Source organism: Homalodisca vitripennis, unplaced genomic scaffold, assembly GCF_021130785.1.
Source record: "Homalodisca vitripennis isolate AUS2020 unplaced genomic scaffold, UT_GWSS_2.1 ScUCBcl_273;HRSCAF=1894, whole genome shotgun sequence".
NCBI lineage: Eukaryota > Metazoa > Arthropoda > Insecta > Hemiptera > Cicadellidae > Homalodisca > Homalodisca vitripennis.
This window is the reverse complement of record NW_025776419.1, coordinates 75,056-96,426: the sequence shown is the minus strand read 5'-3', so window position 1 is coordinate 96,426 and position 21,371 is coordinate 75,056. Positions and strand designations below refer to the sequence as shown.

The 21,371-nt window shown below is 32.3% G+C and overlaps 1 protein-coding gene across 1 annotated transcript in view; it reads left to right on the top strand.

Annotated features, from left to right (window-relative positions):
- The first annotated feature begins 253 nt into the window (after positions 1–253).
- The window catches only part of LOC124370552 (G-protein coupled receptor GRL101-like), a 45,053-nt gene continuing 23,935 nt past the window's right edge, over positions 254–21,371 (top strand). Inside the window, exons 1-6 of the mRNA XM_046828840.1 lie at positions 254–362; positions 1,161–1,235; positions 3,716–3,859; positions 5,205–5,276; positions 7,603–7,674; positions 9,039–9,110. Of these exons, the coding sequence (XP_046684796.1) occupies positions 265–362; positions 1,161–1,235; positions 3,716–3,859; positions 5,205–5,276; positions 7,603–7,674; positions 9,039–9,110 (533 nt within the window). The 5' untranslated portion in view covers positions 254–264. The remainder of the gene's footprint in view (positions 363–1,160; positions 1,236–3,715; positions 3,860–5,204; positions 5,277–7,602; positions 7,675–9,038; positions 9,111–21,371) is intronic.

Below are 21,371 nucleotides of genomic sequence, written 5' to 3'. Positions count from 1 at the left end.
CAGAATAAAAAAAAATTTCTTTAAAAGTATAACCAAAAATACTAACAGCATTGAAAAGAAAGGATTACAACTAATACAAACAACTTGTATAACTAACAAACAAATACATACATTGGTGGTTGTTCAGAAGTCACTTTGAAGCCGTTGATCCCGAGGTTGTGTTAGAGAGAGCTTCTTAGACCTAACTTCACATGGTAAAATAATACATTACTTTAATTTACTTTTACGTTACTGGTGACTGTTCCAGCTTTCTCCTGCTCTCTGATGTCCCCCCACTGCGATTGCCGGGATGTACACATCAACTGTACAGGAAGAGGGCTGACACATGTACCGGTAGACGCTGAGAAAGAGATAACTTGGTTGTGAGTAGTTTCTTGTATAATATAGTTACAGTAAGTTATGTTCAAATAACATGAAAGTCATGCATTACTTATGTTAATAAAACAGATTATATCCAATCATCTATAATATCACATTATAATGTATACACCTGGCTGTAGTATTCCACATTTAAAAAGATTAAGATACAAAAGCAATTTAAAAATTCCAAAGCAAAATTAAGGTATACATAATAACCCCTTCTATTTCCCAAACAAGTTATAGATACGAAAACATTTTTGTAATTGGGGTTTTTTCAGAATTCACGTTGAGATTACTTAAAGTGTATTGTAGAAGATATGTTTCTTAAAATTTCCTTAAATGAAGTTGTGGAATTTGTAATCATTATACTAATTTATTACTTTTTGATTTTAAAGTACATATAACTCGTGAGTGCTTCACACTTTCAGTCCAATTTCGGCATTTACTCGATTAGAAGAAGTTTTATTCGAATGTGAAATGATTTTTGTTTACAGGTTATGAGTGAAAGACAATATAATTTAAATTTTATAATTCTAGCTCAGGCTCACTAACAAGTTGCGGAAATGCTAACTGCTACCTTGTCCTTGATTTTGTCGCTTATCTTATCCATATTTAATAGTATAAACACTTAGATTAAAACTTGCTCTGGTTTTGAGCATGTTTTGTCAACATTATTTACTATTACGTTCATCAATAATTTATATTCAATCGTGAATTTGTAACAGCTAGAATTACCTAAATATGGTTAATAATGAATTTTACACTTTTAACTGTATAAATTTAATATCTCCACTTTTCAGTTACCTTGGAAGCAACAACCTAAGTGAGACGATGAACAACCAAACATTCATTCATCTCGACAGGCTCATTTATCTGTAAGTAGGTTTTTAATTCTGCTGTTTAAATACATGTATAGTAAAACATTCTTATGCTTCCCTATAATGATAAATAGTTCAAGTAAAAATTTGTTAATTACAACTGAACTGTGATAAAATATACATAACCAAGCGATTGGAGCAACAAATCGATAGTCTAAATAAGATTTGCACCACCAGGTTTACAAGCTGTTTTAAATTAACAAATTAATATTTGTTTTAATGTATTATGGCTGTAGGCTTAATCTATGCGTTCAGTGAAAAAATTGAGTTTTACTATCTTTTAATAATTTTTATTTAAAATAAGTAATTTTTAGTTATTAGATGTTTTAAAAATTTTTCTATTATTCCTTAAGTAGGATTTTATTATAATAATTCCTCATTCAACGCAAATACACATTATTTCACCGAATAACTCTGTAATCATAACAAACCCTAGAGAATGGTACTAATTGATACATTAACAATTGTATTAATCTTCATTATTGTTATTGTTGCATTAAATTAAACTAACTGTAACTTTAATTATCGAGAAAACAATGAATCACGACTGCTTGACTAAATATAAAACTGTACATTGAGGAAATGAACCGTTTTAATGTATAATAATTAACCGCAGTGATTTATAAATTAGGGCGTGACGTGGGTTTAATTTTTACAGTTGAATGTGTAATATTTTTATGATGCAGTATTTAAGGGAAATCCATACATCTATTTATTTCCATCCATTTAATTCATACAATAAAAGAAATAAATTGAAATATTTCTGATACTCGATTTAAAGAAATTATTACGGACTAAAAATATTTAAAATGTGTATCGAAACCTGTAAATTTTTTAAATATTTTTAGGAGATACGATTTAATTCTTTTAAATAAATAGCCCTATCTTGGAGTAATAAATGTTTCCTAAAATTAAGCGTTTTTGTCATAACCTTTCTACTTTTGACCAATATAAGAAACATTTCACATCTTTGGTTCGAGCATTATATCCAAAACGAAAGATGCCTGCTGATTATTTGTACCTAATATCTTACGTTTCGTAAAAGAACTATTTAAATATATTTTTAGTTTTGAATACAAAAGTCTAATTGGTTGAGTTTTAGCGAAGACTACCACTCGTGGGGCAGAAAAAAGTCATTTACTGTCTGTATGTAAGTCTACCTGTAATTCTGTCCGCATGTTAATATTAATATTTTATCACTGATATTAAATCCAATACAATGAACATAAATGTAGGTGTATCATAAGGTAAGTTATGCCGAAATAGGTTGTATAGACTTAAAATTTTGTAAGAAACTCCATTTCTACAAGAATGAATTCTATGATGCGTGATTTCGAGTCAATTTCTCTTTTGTTAAATTGTTTGATATACGATCTGTCCAAAGGATGTCTCAAAATTAGTTTAGGCTACAGATTAAATTTTGTACATAAATTTTAATAATCCGTGAAGTACCATCAGATAAAACATCGAGACCGAATAAATGCGTAAAAGCTTTTTCAGAGTACTTGTACATAAAGTAACATCAAACAAGCATAGAGTGAGGTTAAAAAGAACAGCGCAAACAGATAAATGGAAATATAATCTGATCAGTATTTGCAATTGCACGTCTCAAATGTCTCTGCACAATGCGTAATATGAAACAATTTCATGTGATATCGTATCTTTAATCGATTTAGGGAGTATGCGATACTGATTTCGTATTAATTCCTTTCAAAAGTATTTATGTTTAATACTTACAAAAGTTTTAAAATTATTTTCCTCTCCTCGGTACAAACACTCTTTTAATTTACTTATCACTGTTATTATAAAATAAAGGCCACAGACAAAATTAAATGTTTTCAAATTGACTCGGATTGCAATACACACACGTCAAACCTAATATTTGTAGTTTTAAAAAATTTACGAGAAATCTGTTTCTGGAAAATAAAGAGAGAGATTGAGATAAAGAAAGAGAAGAAAATAGACACAGAAAGACAAGAGTGAAGCGGTAGTGAATACAGTATGATAAAATCTTATTTTATGTTTAAATACTTTTTTAAAATGTTTTAATAGAACTTTTATTGAACACAGTAAAAGTTTGGAATCCACGCTGTAGTCATCGCGGGTTTCTTATAAAAAAACTATTATAAAAATAAATATTTTTTACAAAACTTGCAATATGTATTAATATAAAAAAATATGTTGAAAGCCTGCGCTGCATTATTGATTGGTATCTTATAATTTTCTCGAATGATATTAGAGTTTCTTTTCTACTGGTAAAATTTCTAATTTTTTCATCAAAAAGTTTAAAAAAAGTTATACGTGAACAATTTTTTTTCTTTTCACACAGTTAAATTTTGTAATTTTAGGATCTAATTAAAATTTGCTTTAGATCAACTTACGAACTAGCATGATAATAAATTTACTTTGCAATGTTGTCTGAACAGGCCATTCTTAGAATTGTGCATAGACGTAACTAAAAAATATGTATGTTTTAGAGATCTGAGCAACAACAGCATTGTTTACCTTCTTCCTGGAATGTTCGCCACTCTCTGGCAACTGTCAGTGCTGGACCTCCACAACAACCAACTCACTCGCCTGGCTAACGGCTCCTTCACCGGTCTGGCGTCTGTCAAAGGCCTGTAAGATTCCTTATTAGCAACATGGTTTATAAATGTTACTCGTTATTGTTATTGGTTGATTGCGCTACTTCTTTTTATAAATTGTTCTGTAAAATTTATTGATCCTTCTAATGACTGTCATTTTTATGAGTAATATGGAAATGTGTAATTAATTTACTTTAAGAATCCATAAACAAATTCGTGATTAATATTTTTTTCACGTGTCCTTTTACCTGCTCCATATGAACTGCCAGTTTGATATATTTCACTAAATAAGTGCAAAACGTCTGACTAAATAAAAACGTGGTAATTATAAAATAACAAACACAATGATCACAATACCTCTTTTTCTTATTCCTTAGACTAAAATAATCATCTAACAACTCACGAATATATGGATTGTAATATTTTTTAACCTTTATTGACATAATAAATCAATATAAAATTTACATTTAATAGAGCGACGCTTATGGTAATTCTTTAAAATCGTTAGAAACATTGTCATTTCTACTATGTACTATTTGGTTAGGCTCCAATAGGGTTGTCATATATTATACAGATTCCAAAAATTCACCAGGTATCCTTGGGAGGAATATTATTTCCTAGCCGCCTTACTCATACATGGAAGCAAGCTTTATGTAATTAAAACTTTACAAGGCATTCTGGTCTGAATGAAAAGACATCTCTGAACATCCTATAGGTAAGAATCAATGCAGAGAATATAAAATGCTGATGTTCTGAATAAGTATTCTGTGATTGGAATATTTTCAGACATACTGATCACAATATGTGAACCTCCTTAGTAATCTGTTGGATATTTTAGACATTTGTAGTTGACTTGTTACTAAATTGATCAGACTGTTAAAAATTTTACCATATTCCATCAAAATGTAGAGGGAATTCTAGAAACAAACAACGTCTAACTGAAAAAATTATAACAATTTCCTAGGGTTTTACCGCCACAAAAATTTCTGAAACAATAAATTTCAATTTATATTTCGCACTTGCTGAGAGGAGCCATATTCAGCAATCAGACCAGTGATAACCCTAAATAACATTTTCCTATAGTTTATTCACTATTAAAATAAATAATACTTTCATTTTAAGCCTAATAAATCAAGGATGTTACAAAATTCTTTGTTACAAATATGCTAAAAATGGTCTTGTTCTATCGAGACAACTTTTATTAAATTTATTTTTGGAAAAATTCACATTAAAGAGATCACTAAAAATAATAGTGTCTAGACTATCGAATGTTTAGGTCATGGTTGTTGGTTGAATGTACGGTGGGTAATAATCGTCGTTAATTAAATTTCTGACACTATTTTATCAGTTTCATTAAAGATAACTTCATATTTTGTTACAGACACTTACAAGGCAATAAGATAGAGGTATTGGAGACAATGGCATTCTACGGCTTGACATCGCTGAAGACGTTGTAAGTCTCTTTAATAAGCTCTTTATCATCAATATATTACCTCCCATTTAATTCATTGTAACATTCTATTATGACTTGTTTCTCAAGAAAAGATTCCTAGAACTTAATATAAAGTGTGTTTAAGGTTACGTCTCTGATACATACATAATGGCTTAAGGACTTAGGAAAATAGATCAGCGTTGCAAGAATGTTTTGGAGGACTATCACAGTAAATTATTCAAACAAGTAAAAATATAAATAAGGTCAATTTAAGGCTTTTGTTTTCCTCATATTCCCCTATATGGAAGTCATCCATAGAATGTCTTCGATTCGGCTTTGGCGACATCTTCTTACAAGGAATATAGGATTTTTATAGAATTACATTTTAAGGAAAGTAACTTTAGTAAACTAAAGATGGTTGTTGAAAATGAAATTAAAGTTTACTTTAAATAAATATTACATTTATGTAAAAATTTTTTGTATATTTATATACATATATATATATATATATATATATATATATATATACAATGAAATGAAGGTGAACTGGGGCTAAATTCAACATTCGAATTGAATCAACTCTTTCTACTATAGCTACTTTATGTGTACAAAACTGTTGCTCCATCATGCTTAGAGATCGTGTCTGAAACATCGTAGTGTACTCAATTAATTGTGCACCTGATGAGACAATGAGAATAACACTTCACATATTTATAGAAGTTCGTTTTGAGTGTCTTCGTCTTCAACTTTCTTTGGATCCCTTTAGGCGAATATGACTCCAGATTCCAGGAGTCAAGGCTGAAACAGCGTCGGATACCAGATGATGCAATAAAATATAGGTACACTCGGGATCTTAATTCAACTGTTAACTCACCTTCTATAAAACAGATGAATATTCTAGTAGGTTATGTGCTTCCAAGCACATATTCAGGCATACATTTATTTGACAGAAAATATCATTGAAGTAACATCTATAAAATTTTAGTAGACAAAATGAAGTGTATTTATCAAAAATTTAATTGTTAATATTACATCGTGCATTATAATGAAATCAGATTACAAAAGTTTATAGAAAGGTGTATAATATCCCTAAGAAAGCACATCACGAATGCTGGGATATTTTATTTATAAGTCCGTGATACGGTTCACTACATGAACTAAACTGTGTCCAGAAGCTTATATTCTGATAAACCTAAACGAGATCAGAAAATAGGAACCTACAAATCTTAGTTTATTACGTAACATCAAAATGTTATGTAAGTTAGTTAGGTTTAAGTACAAGGTCCTTCACCTACTTTTCCAAATGATAAATAAAAGAAGAATAAATAAATATATCCATTTCTAATGAGAAGTAACCTTATTTAAGTCTGGTAAATTAGGAATCCAAAACATGCTCACCAAAATAGACATTACTATTGTAATAAATATGTTTTTGTGTATAAGAAAGCCATTGCGAATTTTTCCCTTAGGATAAGAAGTTGTGGAAACCCCTCACTTAGTTCTAAATGTACCTTTGAGTTTGTTCCCAGATTGATAGGATTTTCAGGACGTGCGAGGTTGCACCTAGAAGTCACCTTCTGTCGAGACCCCGTAACAAGGGGTTACGTGCAATATGTTTTAGTCATGGCACTTAGAATAACTGAATGTTAACTTGAAAAACGGTATTTTAAAACAGCATATAAAACATGACTATGTTTAAGTACGTACATTAAATACACCTCATACTTCATAGCATTTACATGTTAGGTTAAATGTGTTTTATAAATATGAAACAATATGTATCTTGTTCCATAAATCATGTAAAAACAAAAACATGATCAAATGACTTCCATGGGAGTGTTCAACATTTCATTGTTAGAAACGAAGCTGACAGGAGAGTTAAATCAATCCATGTAACGTCGCCATTACAGTTTAGTCATCTGGAAATAGTTCTTGGAGCTTTTCCAACAGAGTAAGTGACACGTGACATGTCCCTGTCAAATGTAAAACATTATTTGAAATAGGATGAATACGACGTCGTGTCTGTGAATCCCATTCATCGATAAATTGTCATGTAAGTGCTGTAAAGGTCGTATTTCAACGTCCGTCGTCCGTATTGCCACCATACCATATCAAACATATTTAAAATGAATAATACTTACTCTAAATGTGTTGTTTCTGTTTTGTGACACATGGAAAACGTAAATAGCCCTAATAAGGATTCATTTTAATCATCCATCGTCAGTCAGTAAGGAACGAGGCATTGGAACAGATTATAAATAAAATACGAATAATTTTTAAGTAAGAGTTTTATTGTTAATAAAAGTTTGTTTTTGTAATTTACAGTGTACTTGTATGTTTGTTTCAGAGACTTGAGTGAACAAAGTATTAGAATTATTGAACCTGGAGCATTTGTGGGTCTCAGAAGCTTAAATGGGCTGTAAGTGATGTATTTAATTATAACTTAAGTATGTAGGAACTCGGTTGGGGAGTTCCTAGCCTAAACTCTATTTTATTAATCATTTGTATTCTTTTATTATTTAATGTAAAATTAGTTCTTACTCAGCTTAACTTTCATACAACTATTGTATTCTTATATGTTAATTATTAATAATGTACTACTGACTTTTGCCATACATGTAATACATGTCTACGACAGTAAAAAGATTGAAATTGAAATTTATATTTAATTAATTTATTATAACTAATAAGTTATAATTCGCCTTAATGATAATAGTGCATTATTTGTGTTTAATAATTTTTTTATTTGTTTAATCATATTACTGCACGCGAATCAAATTTGCATTAAGCTGGTCAATATTAGGTATATGATAAAAATCCAAAATGTCTATATGTAATATATGTACTCTATATAAAAGTACTAAAGTATTTGATTTGGTAGTATTTTAGTAAGAATTTAACAAATAATTATAGCCTTATTACATTTTAATTTCTAAACATAACATCTAGTGATTTTAAACTTTTTTTAATAGCATCAAAAAATTAACCTTTAATAAATGTTACTAGTTTTCTATGTGTTTAACATGTATACTTTTTATAACTGAACGGAAGGATAATTTAAGAAATAATTATTCTTGTTATATAACTTTTGGTAATACAAGATTAGTGACAAAATATTTTAAAAGTTAACAGAATAAAGCTTTGCAAACAATAGAACAGTTACTGAAACCCATGTTGTTAACAAGAGGTCTATGTAAAACCAATGTATACATTTTACAGGTTTAAACGGCGTTGAAACATTGCTTACGCAATTAGGCCTTCATTCTTAAAATACTTCGGCTTCACTGTGGAGAGCCATTTCCATTTAACAGATGTTAAATGTAATCGCCTCTAACTTAACATCTGTCACTGAAGTCTGGCTCTCGAAATATTTCAGCAATGTTAATGGGCAAGCAATGTGTAAAAAAGAAAAATTTTATTTTACTTACTCAGCGGCTTAAAAATAGAAACTAAAGATTATGAATATTTAAGTATGTAAATTAATAAATATTAATGTACTATAATGGTTACTGTATTATAATGGTCACTTCACAATAAACACTTTGTTTGTTAAAATTTAATATTATCCGAAAATTGTGTCATAAAAATATATCATTCTATTGATTTTTAAGAATCAATATTGAATATAAAATAAATCAAACAACACAATAAATTTAAGGAATGAACAACAGCTCAAATATATTTAAAATTGCAGTTTGTGAAACCAACTCGTAAGAATATAAGAAGCATTATTTTGTAAACAGACTATTATTGTAACTATGTTAACTTATTTAATATTTTTAGGGACCTTTCGAAGAACCAAATCAGATTTTTAGAGCAAGGATCGCTGAGAGGGATGCCGCAACTATTCTTCCTGTGAGTATGTACGTACAGTATCTTTCAATGTTCATTACCATTACAATACGGTGGTAAGGTACAGTAAGGCTCACTGAAAGGGATTCCATATATATATATTTCTAGTGGGTATTTACGTAAAGTATATTTAATGTTCATTACCAGTACAATACGGTGGTAAGGTACTTAAGGTAAGGCTAACTGAAAGGGATTTCCATATATATATATATTGTAAGACATACGTAATTATTAGTAAAATAAAATTCATTAGAATCAATGTACAGATAGTTGCTGGAAAGGAAGTCTGTATTACAATTCGAGACAAACATCCTCTCGGATGTAAGTAGATACGCACATCCGCGCCCAGACGCCGATGGTGAACAAACAGGAAATGCTTGCTTAAGCAGCGGAAATGCTTATTTTGTAAAAACCGTGCGACAATGTAAGGGACAAGCCATTGCTGATATGAAAAATTGTTAACTCACCATTATGATGGAGAGATTTGGCAGAGGCGTGGGTCAATGAGCTGCCGGGAGAAGAACATCAAAACTGAAGAACAAGGAGGAGAGGTGGAAGTCGAGGCCGGAATTCGAAAAGTGAAGTTCGGGAGTGTTTGTGTTCGTGTGCGGAAAAATATCTCTAGGCGTAATAAGTGTGATGTTAAATTAAATGTAAGTAATTTTAAGAACTTAGTATATTTTAGGGTTCATTTAAATCATTTTCCAATTCCATATCTATTTAAATGTTCAAAATTTCGAAAATGTAAATTCATGTAAATGTTTAGCTATTTAAAAAAGATAGTTTCTCACGTTAGTCCATGAACTCATAATTATTTGCAACACTACAAAATTACTAGTAAATGTTATAATGAATTAAATTTAAAATAAATTGTAATGAATAATTTAAATATTATACAGGTTTTCAAAGTTTAAGGTATTAAGGTTTGTGCTTAATATGTCGATTGACGCAATCAATTGTGAATTAAAATTTTTTAATCAATTTAAAAGATATGTTGTCACAAATAAATGTGTTGGTTCATTTGAGGGTATTTGTACTGCCAATCTAAACCTGTTATTAAATCCTCTCACAGCAATCCTTGCTCATAATATGTCACAACCTTAATCTTAAACTAAACCAAAACTACAAAACCTTACATGGTGGAGGCGCTAAAACTCGGTTGACATTCAAAACTCCTCACATGGGCAAGCACATAGTTTTCATAGGCTAGGTATAAATTAGAACTAAATAATATTCATAAGAAAGTATTTTAACTAAAAATAGCCTACTTCAGTGACAAACCACTCATTTACCTAAAAGATAAATTTAAATTCCAATAACACAAAAATATTTTCAAACTCGTAATTAGAGTAAAGCCAAGTAAACTACTAGGTACGTCAATGGACATTTATAATTAAATGGAAACCATACTAGATGATAGATTTAATACCATAAGACACAGTACATAAACTCTGAGGCGGACATCAAGACACAAGCACTCCCAACCTTAGCACAACATTTACGAGCCACTCACACTACCTGACAGAACGAACACAGTAACCATGGGGAAAACATACCGTTAATATCAGCTGGGACTTACACAGGTCTCCAGAGCGAAAATCCACAAGATTTTTTAGACAATTCCTAGTGGCAGCAACTTCAAACAGATGGACAGACAACACTAAAGTTAATTTATTCCCAGCGCATTTATTCAGGCACAGCACTAACTTGGTTCAAAACACTACAAAGCAAAAAATTATGGTTGCCTGTAAATTTGGTTTTACGGGCGAAGATTTTACGTGACAACGTCTTTTTCTCGGTAGAATATTTATTGATATGAATATTATTAAATTGCACAATAGGAACAAGGAATTGAATGAAAATAAGAATTGCACAAATTTTTAACTATAGGAAATATATTTGTTTACTAAAACATTGTACATAATTTGAAATTAATTAAAATTTGTTATTGTAAATGGTAAAGTTTGAATAAAACATTTACTAAAATTGGAATTTTGAAATTCTTGCTAAAACACAGTTAAATTCTAACTCCGCGCGGGTGGGATTGTCGGTTTAGTTCGTTTGTTTGGTCGCACTGTTATGACAGGTTAGAGGTTTATAATTTGTTATTTTAAATGTTTGACTAGCAATACGCGCTGTTTCTTCTCAATCGACTGAATTACGATTGATTTGCAGAGTGATTTTAAACTAATAATTTACTTAACACTATCAACCATTTGGTCAATAGTATGACATAACCTATAAACTCAGTTTCTCAACTTTTGTGTCAATCTAACAATTAATCAATCAATCATAGTTTACGATAATGAAATATCAGTGTACAATTATTTCATTTATTGTTGTAGTAGTTGTAAATGACGAATCTAAAGCACTCCACATTTTCACGAATAAACATAGTTATCTGCTTTATCCCGTGCGGCGGACCCACAGTTATCTGCTTTATCCCGTGCGGATCCCGTGCGGCGGACCCACTGGACGGGCATCGTAACGTTACCGGGCGTTACACTTTTTCATGAGTGACTCCGAGCCGCAACCTAATTTAAGACGTTGTCACGTCAAAAACAACGAGGGGTAGCCATACAATGGGATCAACTTGCTAAAAGTTTCATAGAGGCTTTCACTCCATTAGCACAAACCCAGAGTCTACAAATTATTTTAGAACACAAAATACAGGGAGAGAACGGAGCCAACACTAACCTATTTTTTAGATATATTAACAACATGCCGAAGATATGACCCTACAATTACAGGACAAGCAAATTATACATTTTATCATACAGGGACTAAAACCAGAAAATCTAGTGAACGAGTTATAGGCCTGAAAAGCGACACCTTAAGTGATCTAGAGACTAATTTAAAAATTACAGAACAGCTAGTTCTAAAAAAAAAATGAAAAAACAAAGAAAGGTACAATAGGGTTGCAGCAAACAGACCCTATAGTACACCCTTATATGAACAAAACATCATCCATAAACTACAAACAGAAGTTAACACCCTAACCAATTTAGTAGCTACCCTAACTACAAACCAAATTTCAAATCATAACCACAGGTACGAAAGGTCTCCATCCCCGTATGAAAACTCAAAAATATAAGCCAAGATATGATAGAACACCTAGTCCTCACCAGAATAGATATATGGAAAGCTCAAACTACCCCAAACAAACCCAAAGGCCACCTATGATTAAAACACGTTACTTTCAGTGATAGGAGAAGACAAAACCATTCCCAAATACAACCTGCTAGACAAAAATAGGTATTGCACTATTTGCCGTAAAGACAACCATAATACTGAACAATGCTGGTTCAAGCAACGTTCATTAACTTCTCAAACCCAAAGTAAACTGCTTGGCACCTAAAACCAACAATACACAAGAGCTGTTCTGCAGGTACTGCAAGCGAACAAACCACAATATCGAATCATGTTACAAGTCTAACTATTATAAACAAAAATCATCAAAAAAACGGGAAATAGGGGGAGGTCACACTAACCCTTACCGAACTTCCCCCTTATCAAAAGCGAAAACAAATAACACCATAGATCTTAACCAAAGGAATCGACAAACTTACAAATGTATAAAGTCTATGACATTTACTCCAACTAACCCCAAAGTACTACCACTATCAACCCCTGGAAAGACCAGTTCAGAAGTGATATTTAAAGCCATAGATTATAATCAAGAATTCCCACCCTTAAAGAAGATGCAAGAAATTGAACAACCTATTATGCAAAAGCCTATACACACCATGAAACTTCAATCTGCGTTCAATCCAACCCCAACCCTAAGTGAACCAAACCCCTCGGGGGCAACAAATATAAATAAACCCAGTTTTACAAGAAACCTTGCAGTCCTCAGAAAACTTTACAGGACAGATAAAACCTAGCGTATTTAAAGGTAGTACCGCACGTAAAAACAGGACCCAGATTGTAGTATGGTGGAGGTAAACACACATACTGGATTGGTAAGAAACCATTGAGATAGACACTATACAGATTTTAAATCACATAGAGTAACAGAAGAAACAGAATATGATAGATTGTACTAACTTGCAAGAAATAACGCAAGGCAGGATACACAGAGACCGAGGAAAAATAAAACATTATTATTAGAGGATATTTATGAACTCATATTTAATTGCGAAAAATAAAACTACGAAGAAGATACCTTTCCTAACAATAGACATAGCCTTGACCACAAACCCTCGACATCCAGTACCCTGCATTATAGATACAGGAATGTAACATAAACATTATTAGAGCAGACCTAGTTTGTGCAACAAAATTAAATACTAGCAACATACCCTCGTTGATATCGGCTAACGGTATACCATTAACAGTTTTGGGTTCGACAAAAATCGCCATAAAAATTGGCAAAGTAATACTTGAAGACACGTTTTATGTGACACCTGATCTAAACAGCCCAATATTGGTAGGAAACATATTCCTATTTCAGAACTGCGTGGAGTTAAACTATAAAAATAAAACAATAAACATTACCAAATATCAGATTGAACATATAATACCTATGAATGAACAGTGGCAGTTAGACATCAAGAATTTTAAAAACACACAGGAGTTAGAAGTACAGCAAAATAACAGATGGAACACAGCCCCACAAGACATAATTATAGCAACCACATCAGCATATTAGGATTAGCTCCTTAAAAGGTATAGAGTCTCGAAACAGCCATCGAAACAGATAGGAATCTAAGAATAAAAAAAGAAATGTCATGCATATCTTTTCAGAAAAGGGGAAGATGGTACAGATACAATTGTAAATATTTTATAATGCATCAAATTTCCCAAAAAGGATACCCGCACATACTACAATAGGACATATACATTACCCAACTCTTGAAGCACAGCCTACCCTGGAAACACCATCCCACTACAAGTGACACAGGAAAAACAATATTGACAGATAAGGACGGCATAGTATTTGATATCTCACCACATTTAAACCTCCAAGAACACAAAAAAAGTCCTTGATGTTTTACAAAAATACAGACACATATTTACAACAAAGGTAATCGATTTAACTCCTGCAAAACATACCTCCTGTTAAACTTGAATTAAAACCGAATACGAAACCTGTAAACTCACCACCGTTATAGGCAGAGTAAAACAGAAAGGGAACAATTAAACAAATTATTGGACGATTTAGTACAAGCAAAAAATATTAGAGGAATGTCAGGATTACACAGAATATGCAAGGCCCAGTATTTTTAGTGAAAAATAAAGATGGAAGCGACAGAATGGTAGCTGATCTCAGGAAGGTTAATGCACAGTTGAAAACAGATGCCCACCCCATTCCTTCAGTAAACCTGGTTTTAAGCTCTTTGAACAAAGCGCACACATTTACAAAATTAGACCTTAAAAATGCATTTTATTCCATGGAGGTTAGGAAAGAAGATAAGCATATCCTAGCCATAAAAACACCTGATAGACTTCTACAGTTTTGCCGACTTCCAATGGGACTTTCAACTTCAACCACATTATTTAGTAAAGCCTTGAATGCGATATTAAACCGTCACCTTTATAATAAAGTCATCTGTTACGTAGATGACCTAATTTGTTATGGTGACTTCATTTTTAAAATGACTTACATAATCTAGAAACTATATTAGAAGAACTAGAAAAAGCTAATTTGAAACTAAATACAAAAAAGTGTAAATTTCTCTACAAAAGTGTAAACATTTTAGGACACGAGGTATCAGGAGAAGGCATTTTACCCCAAAAAACAGTCAGTAGAAGCTATCACCGAATTTAAAAGACCAACTTGTGTAAGGCAAGTGAGACAATTTTTAGGATGCACAGGATTCTTCCGCAGATTCATCCAAAATTTATGCCAAAATAGCACAACCCCTTACTGAGATAATAAAAGATTCAAATAAAAACATGGCATTTAAATGGACGGATCTATGTGAACAGGCTTTTATAAAAATCAAACAAATTTTTGACAAACCCAACAATACTATCACATTGGAAGGACAACAGGGAAGCACACATTTATGTAGATAGCAGTTTGATTGGATGCGGAGCAGCGTTAGTACAGTTAGATGAAGAAAATAATAGAATGTACCCAATTTATTACATGTCAAAAAAAATATTCAAATACCCAAAATGCATTACAGCAATGCTGAACGTGAAATGCTAGCGCTAACCTATGCTGTGAACTACTTCAGAGAATTCACGCTTGGTAGACAAACAACAGTTTATACGGACTGTGCCGCATTACAGTTTTATAAAAATTGTAAGCACACTTCCACTAGATTAAACAGATTAGCACTGTCATTAACAGACTACGACATTGTAGTAAAAACATAAACGTGGTGCTACAAACGTGTTAGCAGACGCCCATAAGCAGAAATCCTTTAGAACAACCTTTGGATGAAGAATTTGACGGACGTGTGTTTAACTGTCAATACTTTAATACAGACAAATTCTACCCCTACTACAAGATCAAGACAGTTATTTGAAACAAATACGCCTTGCGATGACCTCACCTGAGGCGGTAAATAAAAAAATCAGACGGGCTTCAAGACATTACGAAGACATAGATGGATTGTTATATTTCAAAACTTTTAACGGACGAGAAACTAGAAACTTATTGGCTATACCCCAAAAACAAACACAAGAAATATTAAAAATATTCCATGACAACCCCTACACGGGTGGACACCTTATCACATTACAAAACAGCTTCAAAAATAAAATTACGATATCACTGGCCGAATATGTACCGTGATATCCTCCAATATACAAAAACTTGTGAAGAATGTCAACTACGTAGGCCAAAAACGAACAAAAATTACGGCTTACTACAACCTATTGCACCCTCCATAAAACCCTTTGACAGAATAACAATAGACTTTGTAGGTAATATTACACAAAGTAATGGTTACAAATATATCCTAGTTGCAAACCGATGCCTGCACTAGAATGGCATTTGCAACCCCTTGTAGAAATGCAGATGCGAACACGTAGCGCAAAAATTATTAAATCTATTCTGCACATTTGGATTTCCAAGAATTATTAATCATGACAGAGGAAAACACACTTTATGAATTCTGTAATTTCACAGTTACTAAATGCACTCGGGATTGAAACAAAGGCCAGGCGCTGCTTATATGTCACAAGTACAAGGTGCGGTTGAAAATACAACCACACGCTAATAAAGGCCAATATTTCATTACGTTGTGGAAAAACCCCAAACTTGGTCAAAATATGTTACAAATAGTTACATTTGCCTACAACACGTCTGTAAACATTTCAACAGGCTACACACCGCACTACCTCATGTTTAGTTACGAAGCTAACTTACCGTCTGATTGTATATATTTACAGGTTAATCCCGAAAAAATGGTGTTGGAAAATATAGAAATTTTAGAGCAAATACGCAAAGATATGCCGAAAAATCAAGAAAAAAACCCAGGAAGCGCAAAAGAAATACTTTGACCGTGACAAAACTCATTTGGATTTAAACCCCGGCGATGAAGTCTTGGTCCATTTCCCGAAAGACCACACAAAAAAATATAGTAAATTTCAAACACCATTTAGAGGTCCTTTCGTTGTCAAGAAAAAAAATTAACGAAGTGACATATGCAGTAGAAATTTACCACAGGGGAAGGTTAACAGAACAACCAATACATGTTGCTAGAATGAAATTATTCTATAAGAGAATATAAAACAAATATGAAGGGACTTTGAGCAATAATAAAATATTCAAGAATAAAATACACAATATCTCTCATGAACATCACTGTGCCCTCACTGCCTAGTAGTAAAATTTGAAGAGAGTGAAAAGTATCTTCGCAATAATTTCATAATATATGAGGGTAAAAGCTACTACATAGTCACGCAAGAATCGCTTTAAAAAAATAGGTATTATACTCCAGGAGTTTGAGAGACCGGTTTAACTTGATTACGGTTTTGAATGATTCATTATAACGTTATATAACCTTGAGAGTCACTGAAGTAAGTCTAACAGAAATAAAAATGTATATTAAAATCTCGATGTTGTGTCGGAAAACGATAGAGAATAAAGACATAAAAGTTTCAGAAAATTAAAACGCCTAACTTTGTATTTTTAATGTGAGGTTTAGTGTAATTTAGTGATTAAGTGATAGGTTACACGTACCAAAGATATTGGTATAGATAATCCCCAATACACAGGACACTAACACAGCACACACGACACGACACGAGCAGAGCCTGTAACCCACGGTAACCGTACTTAGACTGGCTAGTAAGACTTGACCGTGACTCTGGTATGTCTCCCAGGCAGATAAGTTTTTCTGCTAACTCAACTAACTTCCCACGCTATACTACACCGACTGTGTTGTGACTATGACTAGGGGGCATTGCCTTGTACCGGCGGTCTGGGTCGCCAAGGGCCCTGGTGGTTCAGACAGCTCAGTATGCAAGTAATGTTTCCCACGTACTCGTTTACTACAGTAACAAAGCGTACTCTAACTTGACACAACGTACATATTATATTTACCTGAGGGATACGTGTTATACATAGCCTAGTAATAATGAATATAAAATATGATAAAGTGTACTACATATATCATATTTATTTAAGTTAGTAGATAGCAGTGTTAACATAATATACCCTACAAGGACTCAATTTTCTGAGATGCATCTGAAAGAAAGAGGACATACATGTTCTATATTATATAATCCTAGGATAAACAAATACTTCAATATATGACATGTAAATGACTTATATAACATGTTTAATTGTTACATAGCTAATCTAACATTGAAGGAAAGTAACATATATTTAACATAGTATGTATTAGCACAGCAATATTGCTCATTAACAAACTATACAGCCTTGATTAGGCAACATATATTATGATCATAATAATGACTATGGACAATAAGCACAAAGAAGGGATATTACATATTCCCCAGAAAAAAAGGTGCGTAGTATCGTTTTGTAATGTGAATAAAATAACATAATTTCGAACCTTATTTAAGAACACTAGAGATTAAGATGCTTAGTAAAAAACATTATTACATCGAGCTAGGGAAATACGACACACCATCGAGAGGCCAATAAAAGATTTCTGTAAAATAAAAACCTTAGGCATAAATATGTATTAAATTATAAAATATTAACCTAAAAATATATATGTAACCTGTAGATATTAAGTTTTAAAATTATGACACCAAAAAGGCCAACTACATACAACCTGAGAAACCAGTCTACAAAATCACTAAATCTACAAGACATCAGTCTACAGCACTCTAACCGTTCCCGACCACCCACGAGACAAATGAAGTCTTTCACAGCACTTCCTACTACTACTCACAGCACTTGCCATGCCTCTTTCGACCACCTTTGCCAGCACATCAACCCACAACATAGGAGAACCCAATAAGCCTCTAGTACAAATCTTCACAGGAGCGTACTTTACTCCAATGCCTCAGACACTACCTTATATCAGTTCCATCCCTATTACATAAAAAAATTCCTTTCAAACACACAGCAAAATTTACCTAAAAAACGAACCCTCTCTAAATTCCTGCCCTAAAAACCTCAACAAACTCCCAAACCTATTGCAAGATACAGAACAACCTTTCCACATTACAAACCCTCATACATCAACAAATGGTAGCAGAACACCTCCCATTCATCCAAAGACAACAACCAGATAGAAACAGAAGATTGCTCACGTTCGTCGGAGATTTCTTCGAATTGTGTTCTGACATTGCGACAGAACACCAAATACATGACTTGGCAGACAACAAGGAAGATGTCTACACAGCACTCTCAACACAACAACACTACCTACTCTCCGAGCTACATGCGCATTCACCTGCTTCGTTCACAAGCTACAAAGACAACACCACTTCCAGCTACACGACGACAACAACATAGTAAACAACACGGAACTCATTTTGTACATTGTATTAGCCTGGAATTCTATATTAAACACTACTTCTTTTTATAGCCCTCTACTTCATCCACATTAACAACGTCAAAAATAAAAATTCTTGAAGCCTACAGTACATGAACGTGACTACCCAATGGATAACCTTAATTAGACAATAAGTACGATTCGTAGGTAGAATCGTCATTAAGCCAGGGGAATGTAAGACTTACGTAATTATTAGTAAAATAAAATTCATAGAATCAATGTACAGATAGTTGCTGGAAAGGAAGTCTTGTATTACAATTCGAGACAAACATCCTCCGGATGTAAGTAGATACGCACATCCGCCCAGACGCCGATGGTGAACAAACAGGAAATGCTTGCTTAAGCAGCGGAAATGCTTATTTGTAAAAACCATGCGACAATGTAAGGTACAGCCATGCTGATATGAAAAATTGTTACTCACCAATTATGATGGAGAGATTTGGCAGAGGCGTGGTCAATGAGCTGCCGGGAGAAGAACATCAAAACTGAAGAACAAGGAGGAGAGGTGGAAGTCGAGGCCGGGAATTCGAAAAGTGAAGTTCGGGAGTGTTTGTGTTCGTGTGCGGAAAAATATCTCTAGGCGTAATAAGTGTGATGTGAAATAAAATGTAAGTAATTTTAAGAACTTAGTTTATTTTAGGGTTCATTAATTATTTTCAATTCCATATCTATTTAAATGTTCAAAATTTCGAAAATGTAAATTCATGTAAATGTTTAGCTATTTAAAAGAAAGTTTCTCACGTTAGTCCATTGAACTCATAATTATTTGCAACTCTTCAAAATTAACTAGTAAATGTTATAATGAATTAAATTTAAAATAAATTGTAATGAATAATTTAATATTAAATAGGTTTTCAAAGTATTAAGTTATTAAGGTTTGTGCTTATATGTCGATTTGACGCAATCAATTGTGAATTAAAATTTTTAATCAATTTAAAGAAATGTTGTCACAAATAAATGTGTTTGGTTCATTTGAGGGTATTTGTACTGCCAATTTAACCTGTTATTAAATCCTCTCACAGCAACCCTTGCTCATAATATGTCACAACCTTAATCTTAAACTAAACCAAACTACAAAACCTTACAATATATATACTTCTAGTGGGTATTTACGTAAAGTATATTTTAATGTTCATTACCAGTACAATACGGTGGTAAGGTACTTAAAGTAAGGCTCACTGAAAAGGATTCCATGTATATTTTTCTAGTGAGTATTTACGTTAACTATATATTAATGATCATTACCATTACAATATGGTAGTAAGATATTAGAGTATGGTTCATAGAAAGGGATTTCATATATATTCTTCTAGTGAGTATTTACGTAAACTATATATTAATGTTCCTTACCAGTACAATATGGTAGTAAGATACTTAGAGCAAGGCTCACTGAAAGGGATTCAATATATTCTTCTGGTGAGTAATTACATACTATATATTAATGTTCCTTACCAACACAATATGGTAGTAAGATATTAGAGCATGGTTCATAGAAAGGGATTTCATATATATTCTTCTAGTGAGTATTTACGTAAACAATAAATTAATATTTATTACAAGCACAATATGGTAGTAAGATATTAGAGCAAGGCTCACTGAAAGGGATTTCATATATATTCTTCCTGCGAGTATATGCGTACAGTATGTATTGATGCTTATTACCAGTAAAATATCGTAGTATGTTTTTGATTAGTGTTTTTAGACCAAACTAATAAATTCATTTTAAATACACGATATAATCTCTGATAAGATCCTCCCATAGGCAGGAGCACATGAAGACAGTTAAAATAAGGATTAAAAGTGGATCGGCTCGTCCATTACAAAAAGTACAAGATTTCATTTTTAATATGTTGAAATTAAGCTTATCATTTACAAGCACGAAACAACTTTTCTATTGTTATTTGAATTTATTTACATAACGGTTTTTCACTACATCGAGAAAACGCTAACAAAATACGTTTTTATCTAGTTAGATACTCGTTATCGTGTTATATATTATTTGAATACGCGGAATGGAAACACCTAAATAATAAGAACTTGAATTTATATTTCGTCCCTGAGCACAAATCATTTTCTCTCTAACAAGTTAGTTCTTTCATCACAGCAGTGAGTTATGAATTCCGGAAACTGCTTTGTGACTGGAACACGTGCACATCTTGTTACAGGTACAACATTATGACAGCGCTTTAGCGCTATATGTGTATAGCTTCATAATGGTCTTTTATTGAATATATTTATACTATAGATATTTTATTTAACAATAATAATATTATTATTATAAAATTATTAATAATAATTAAAATAATATAATAAAATAAAGCCTTTACATTTA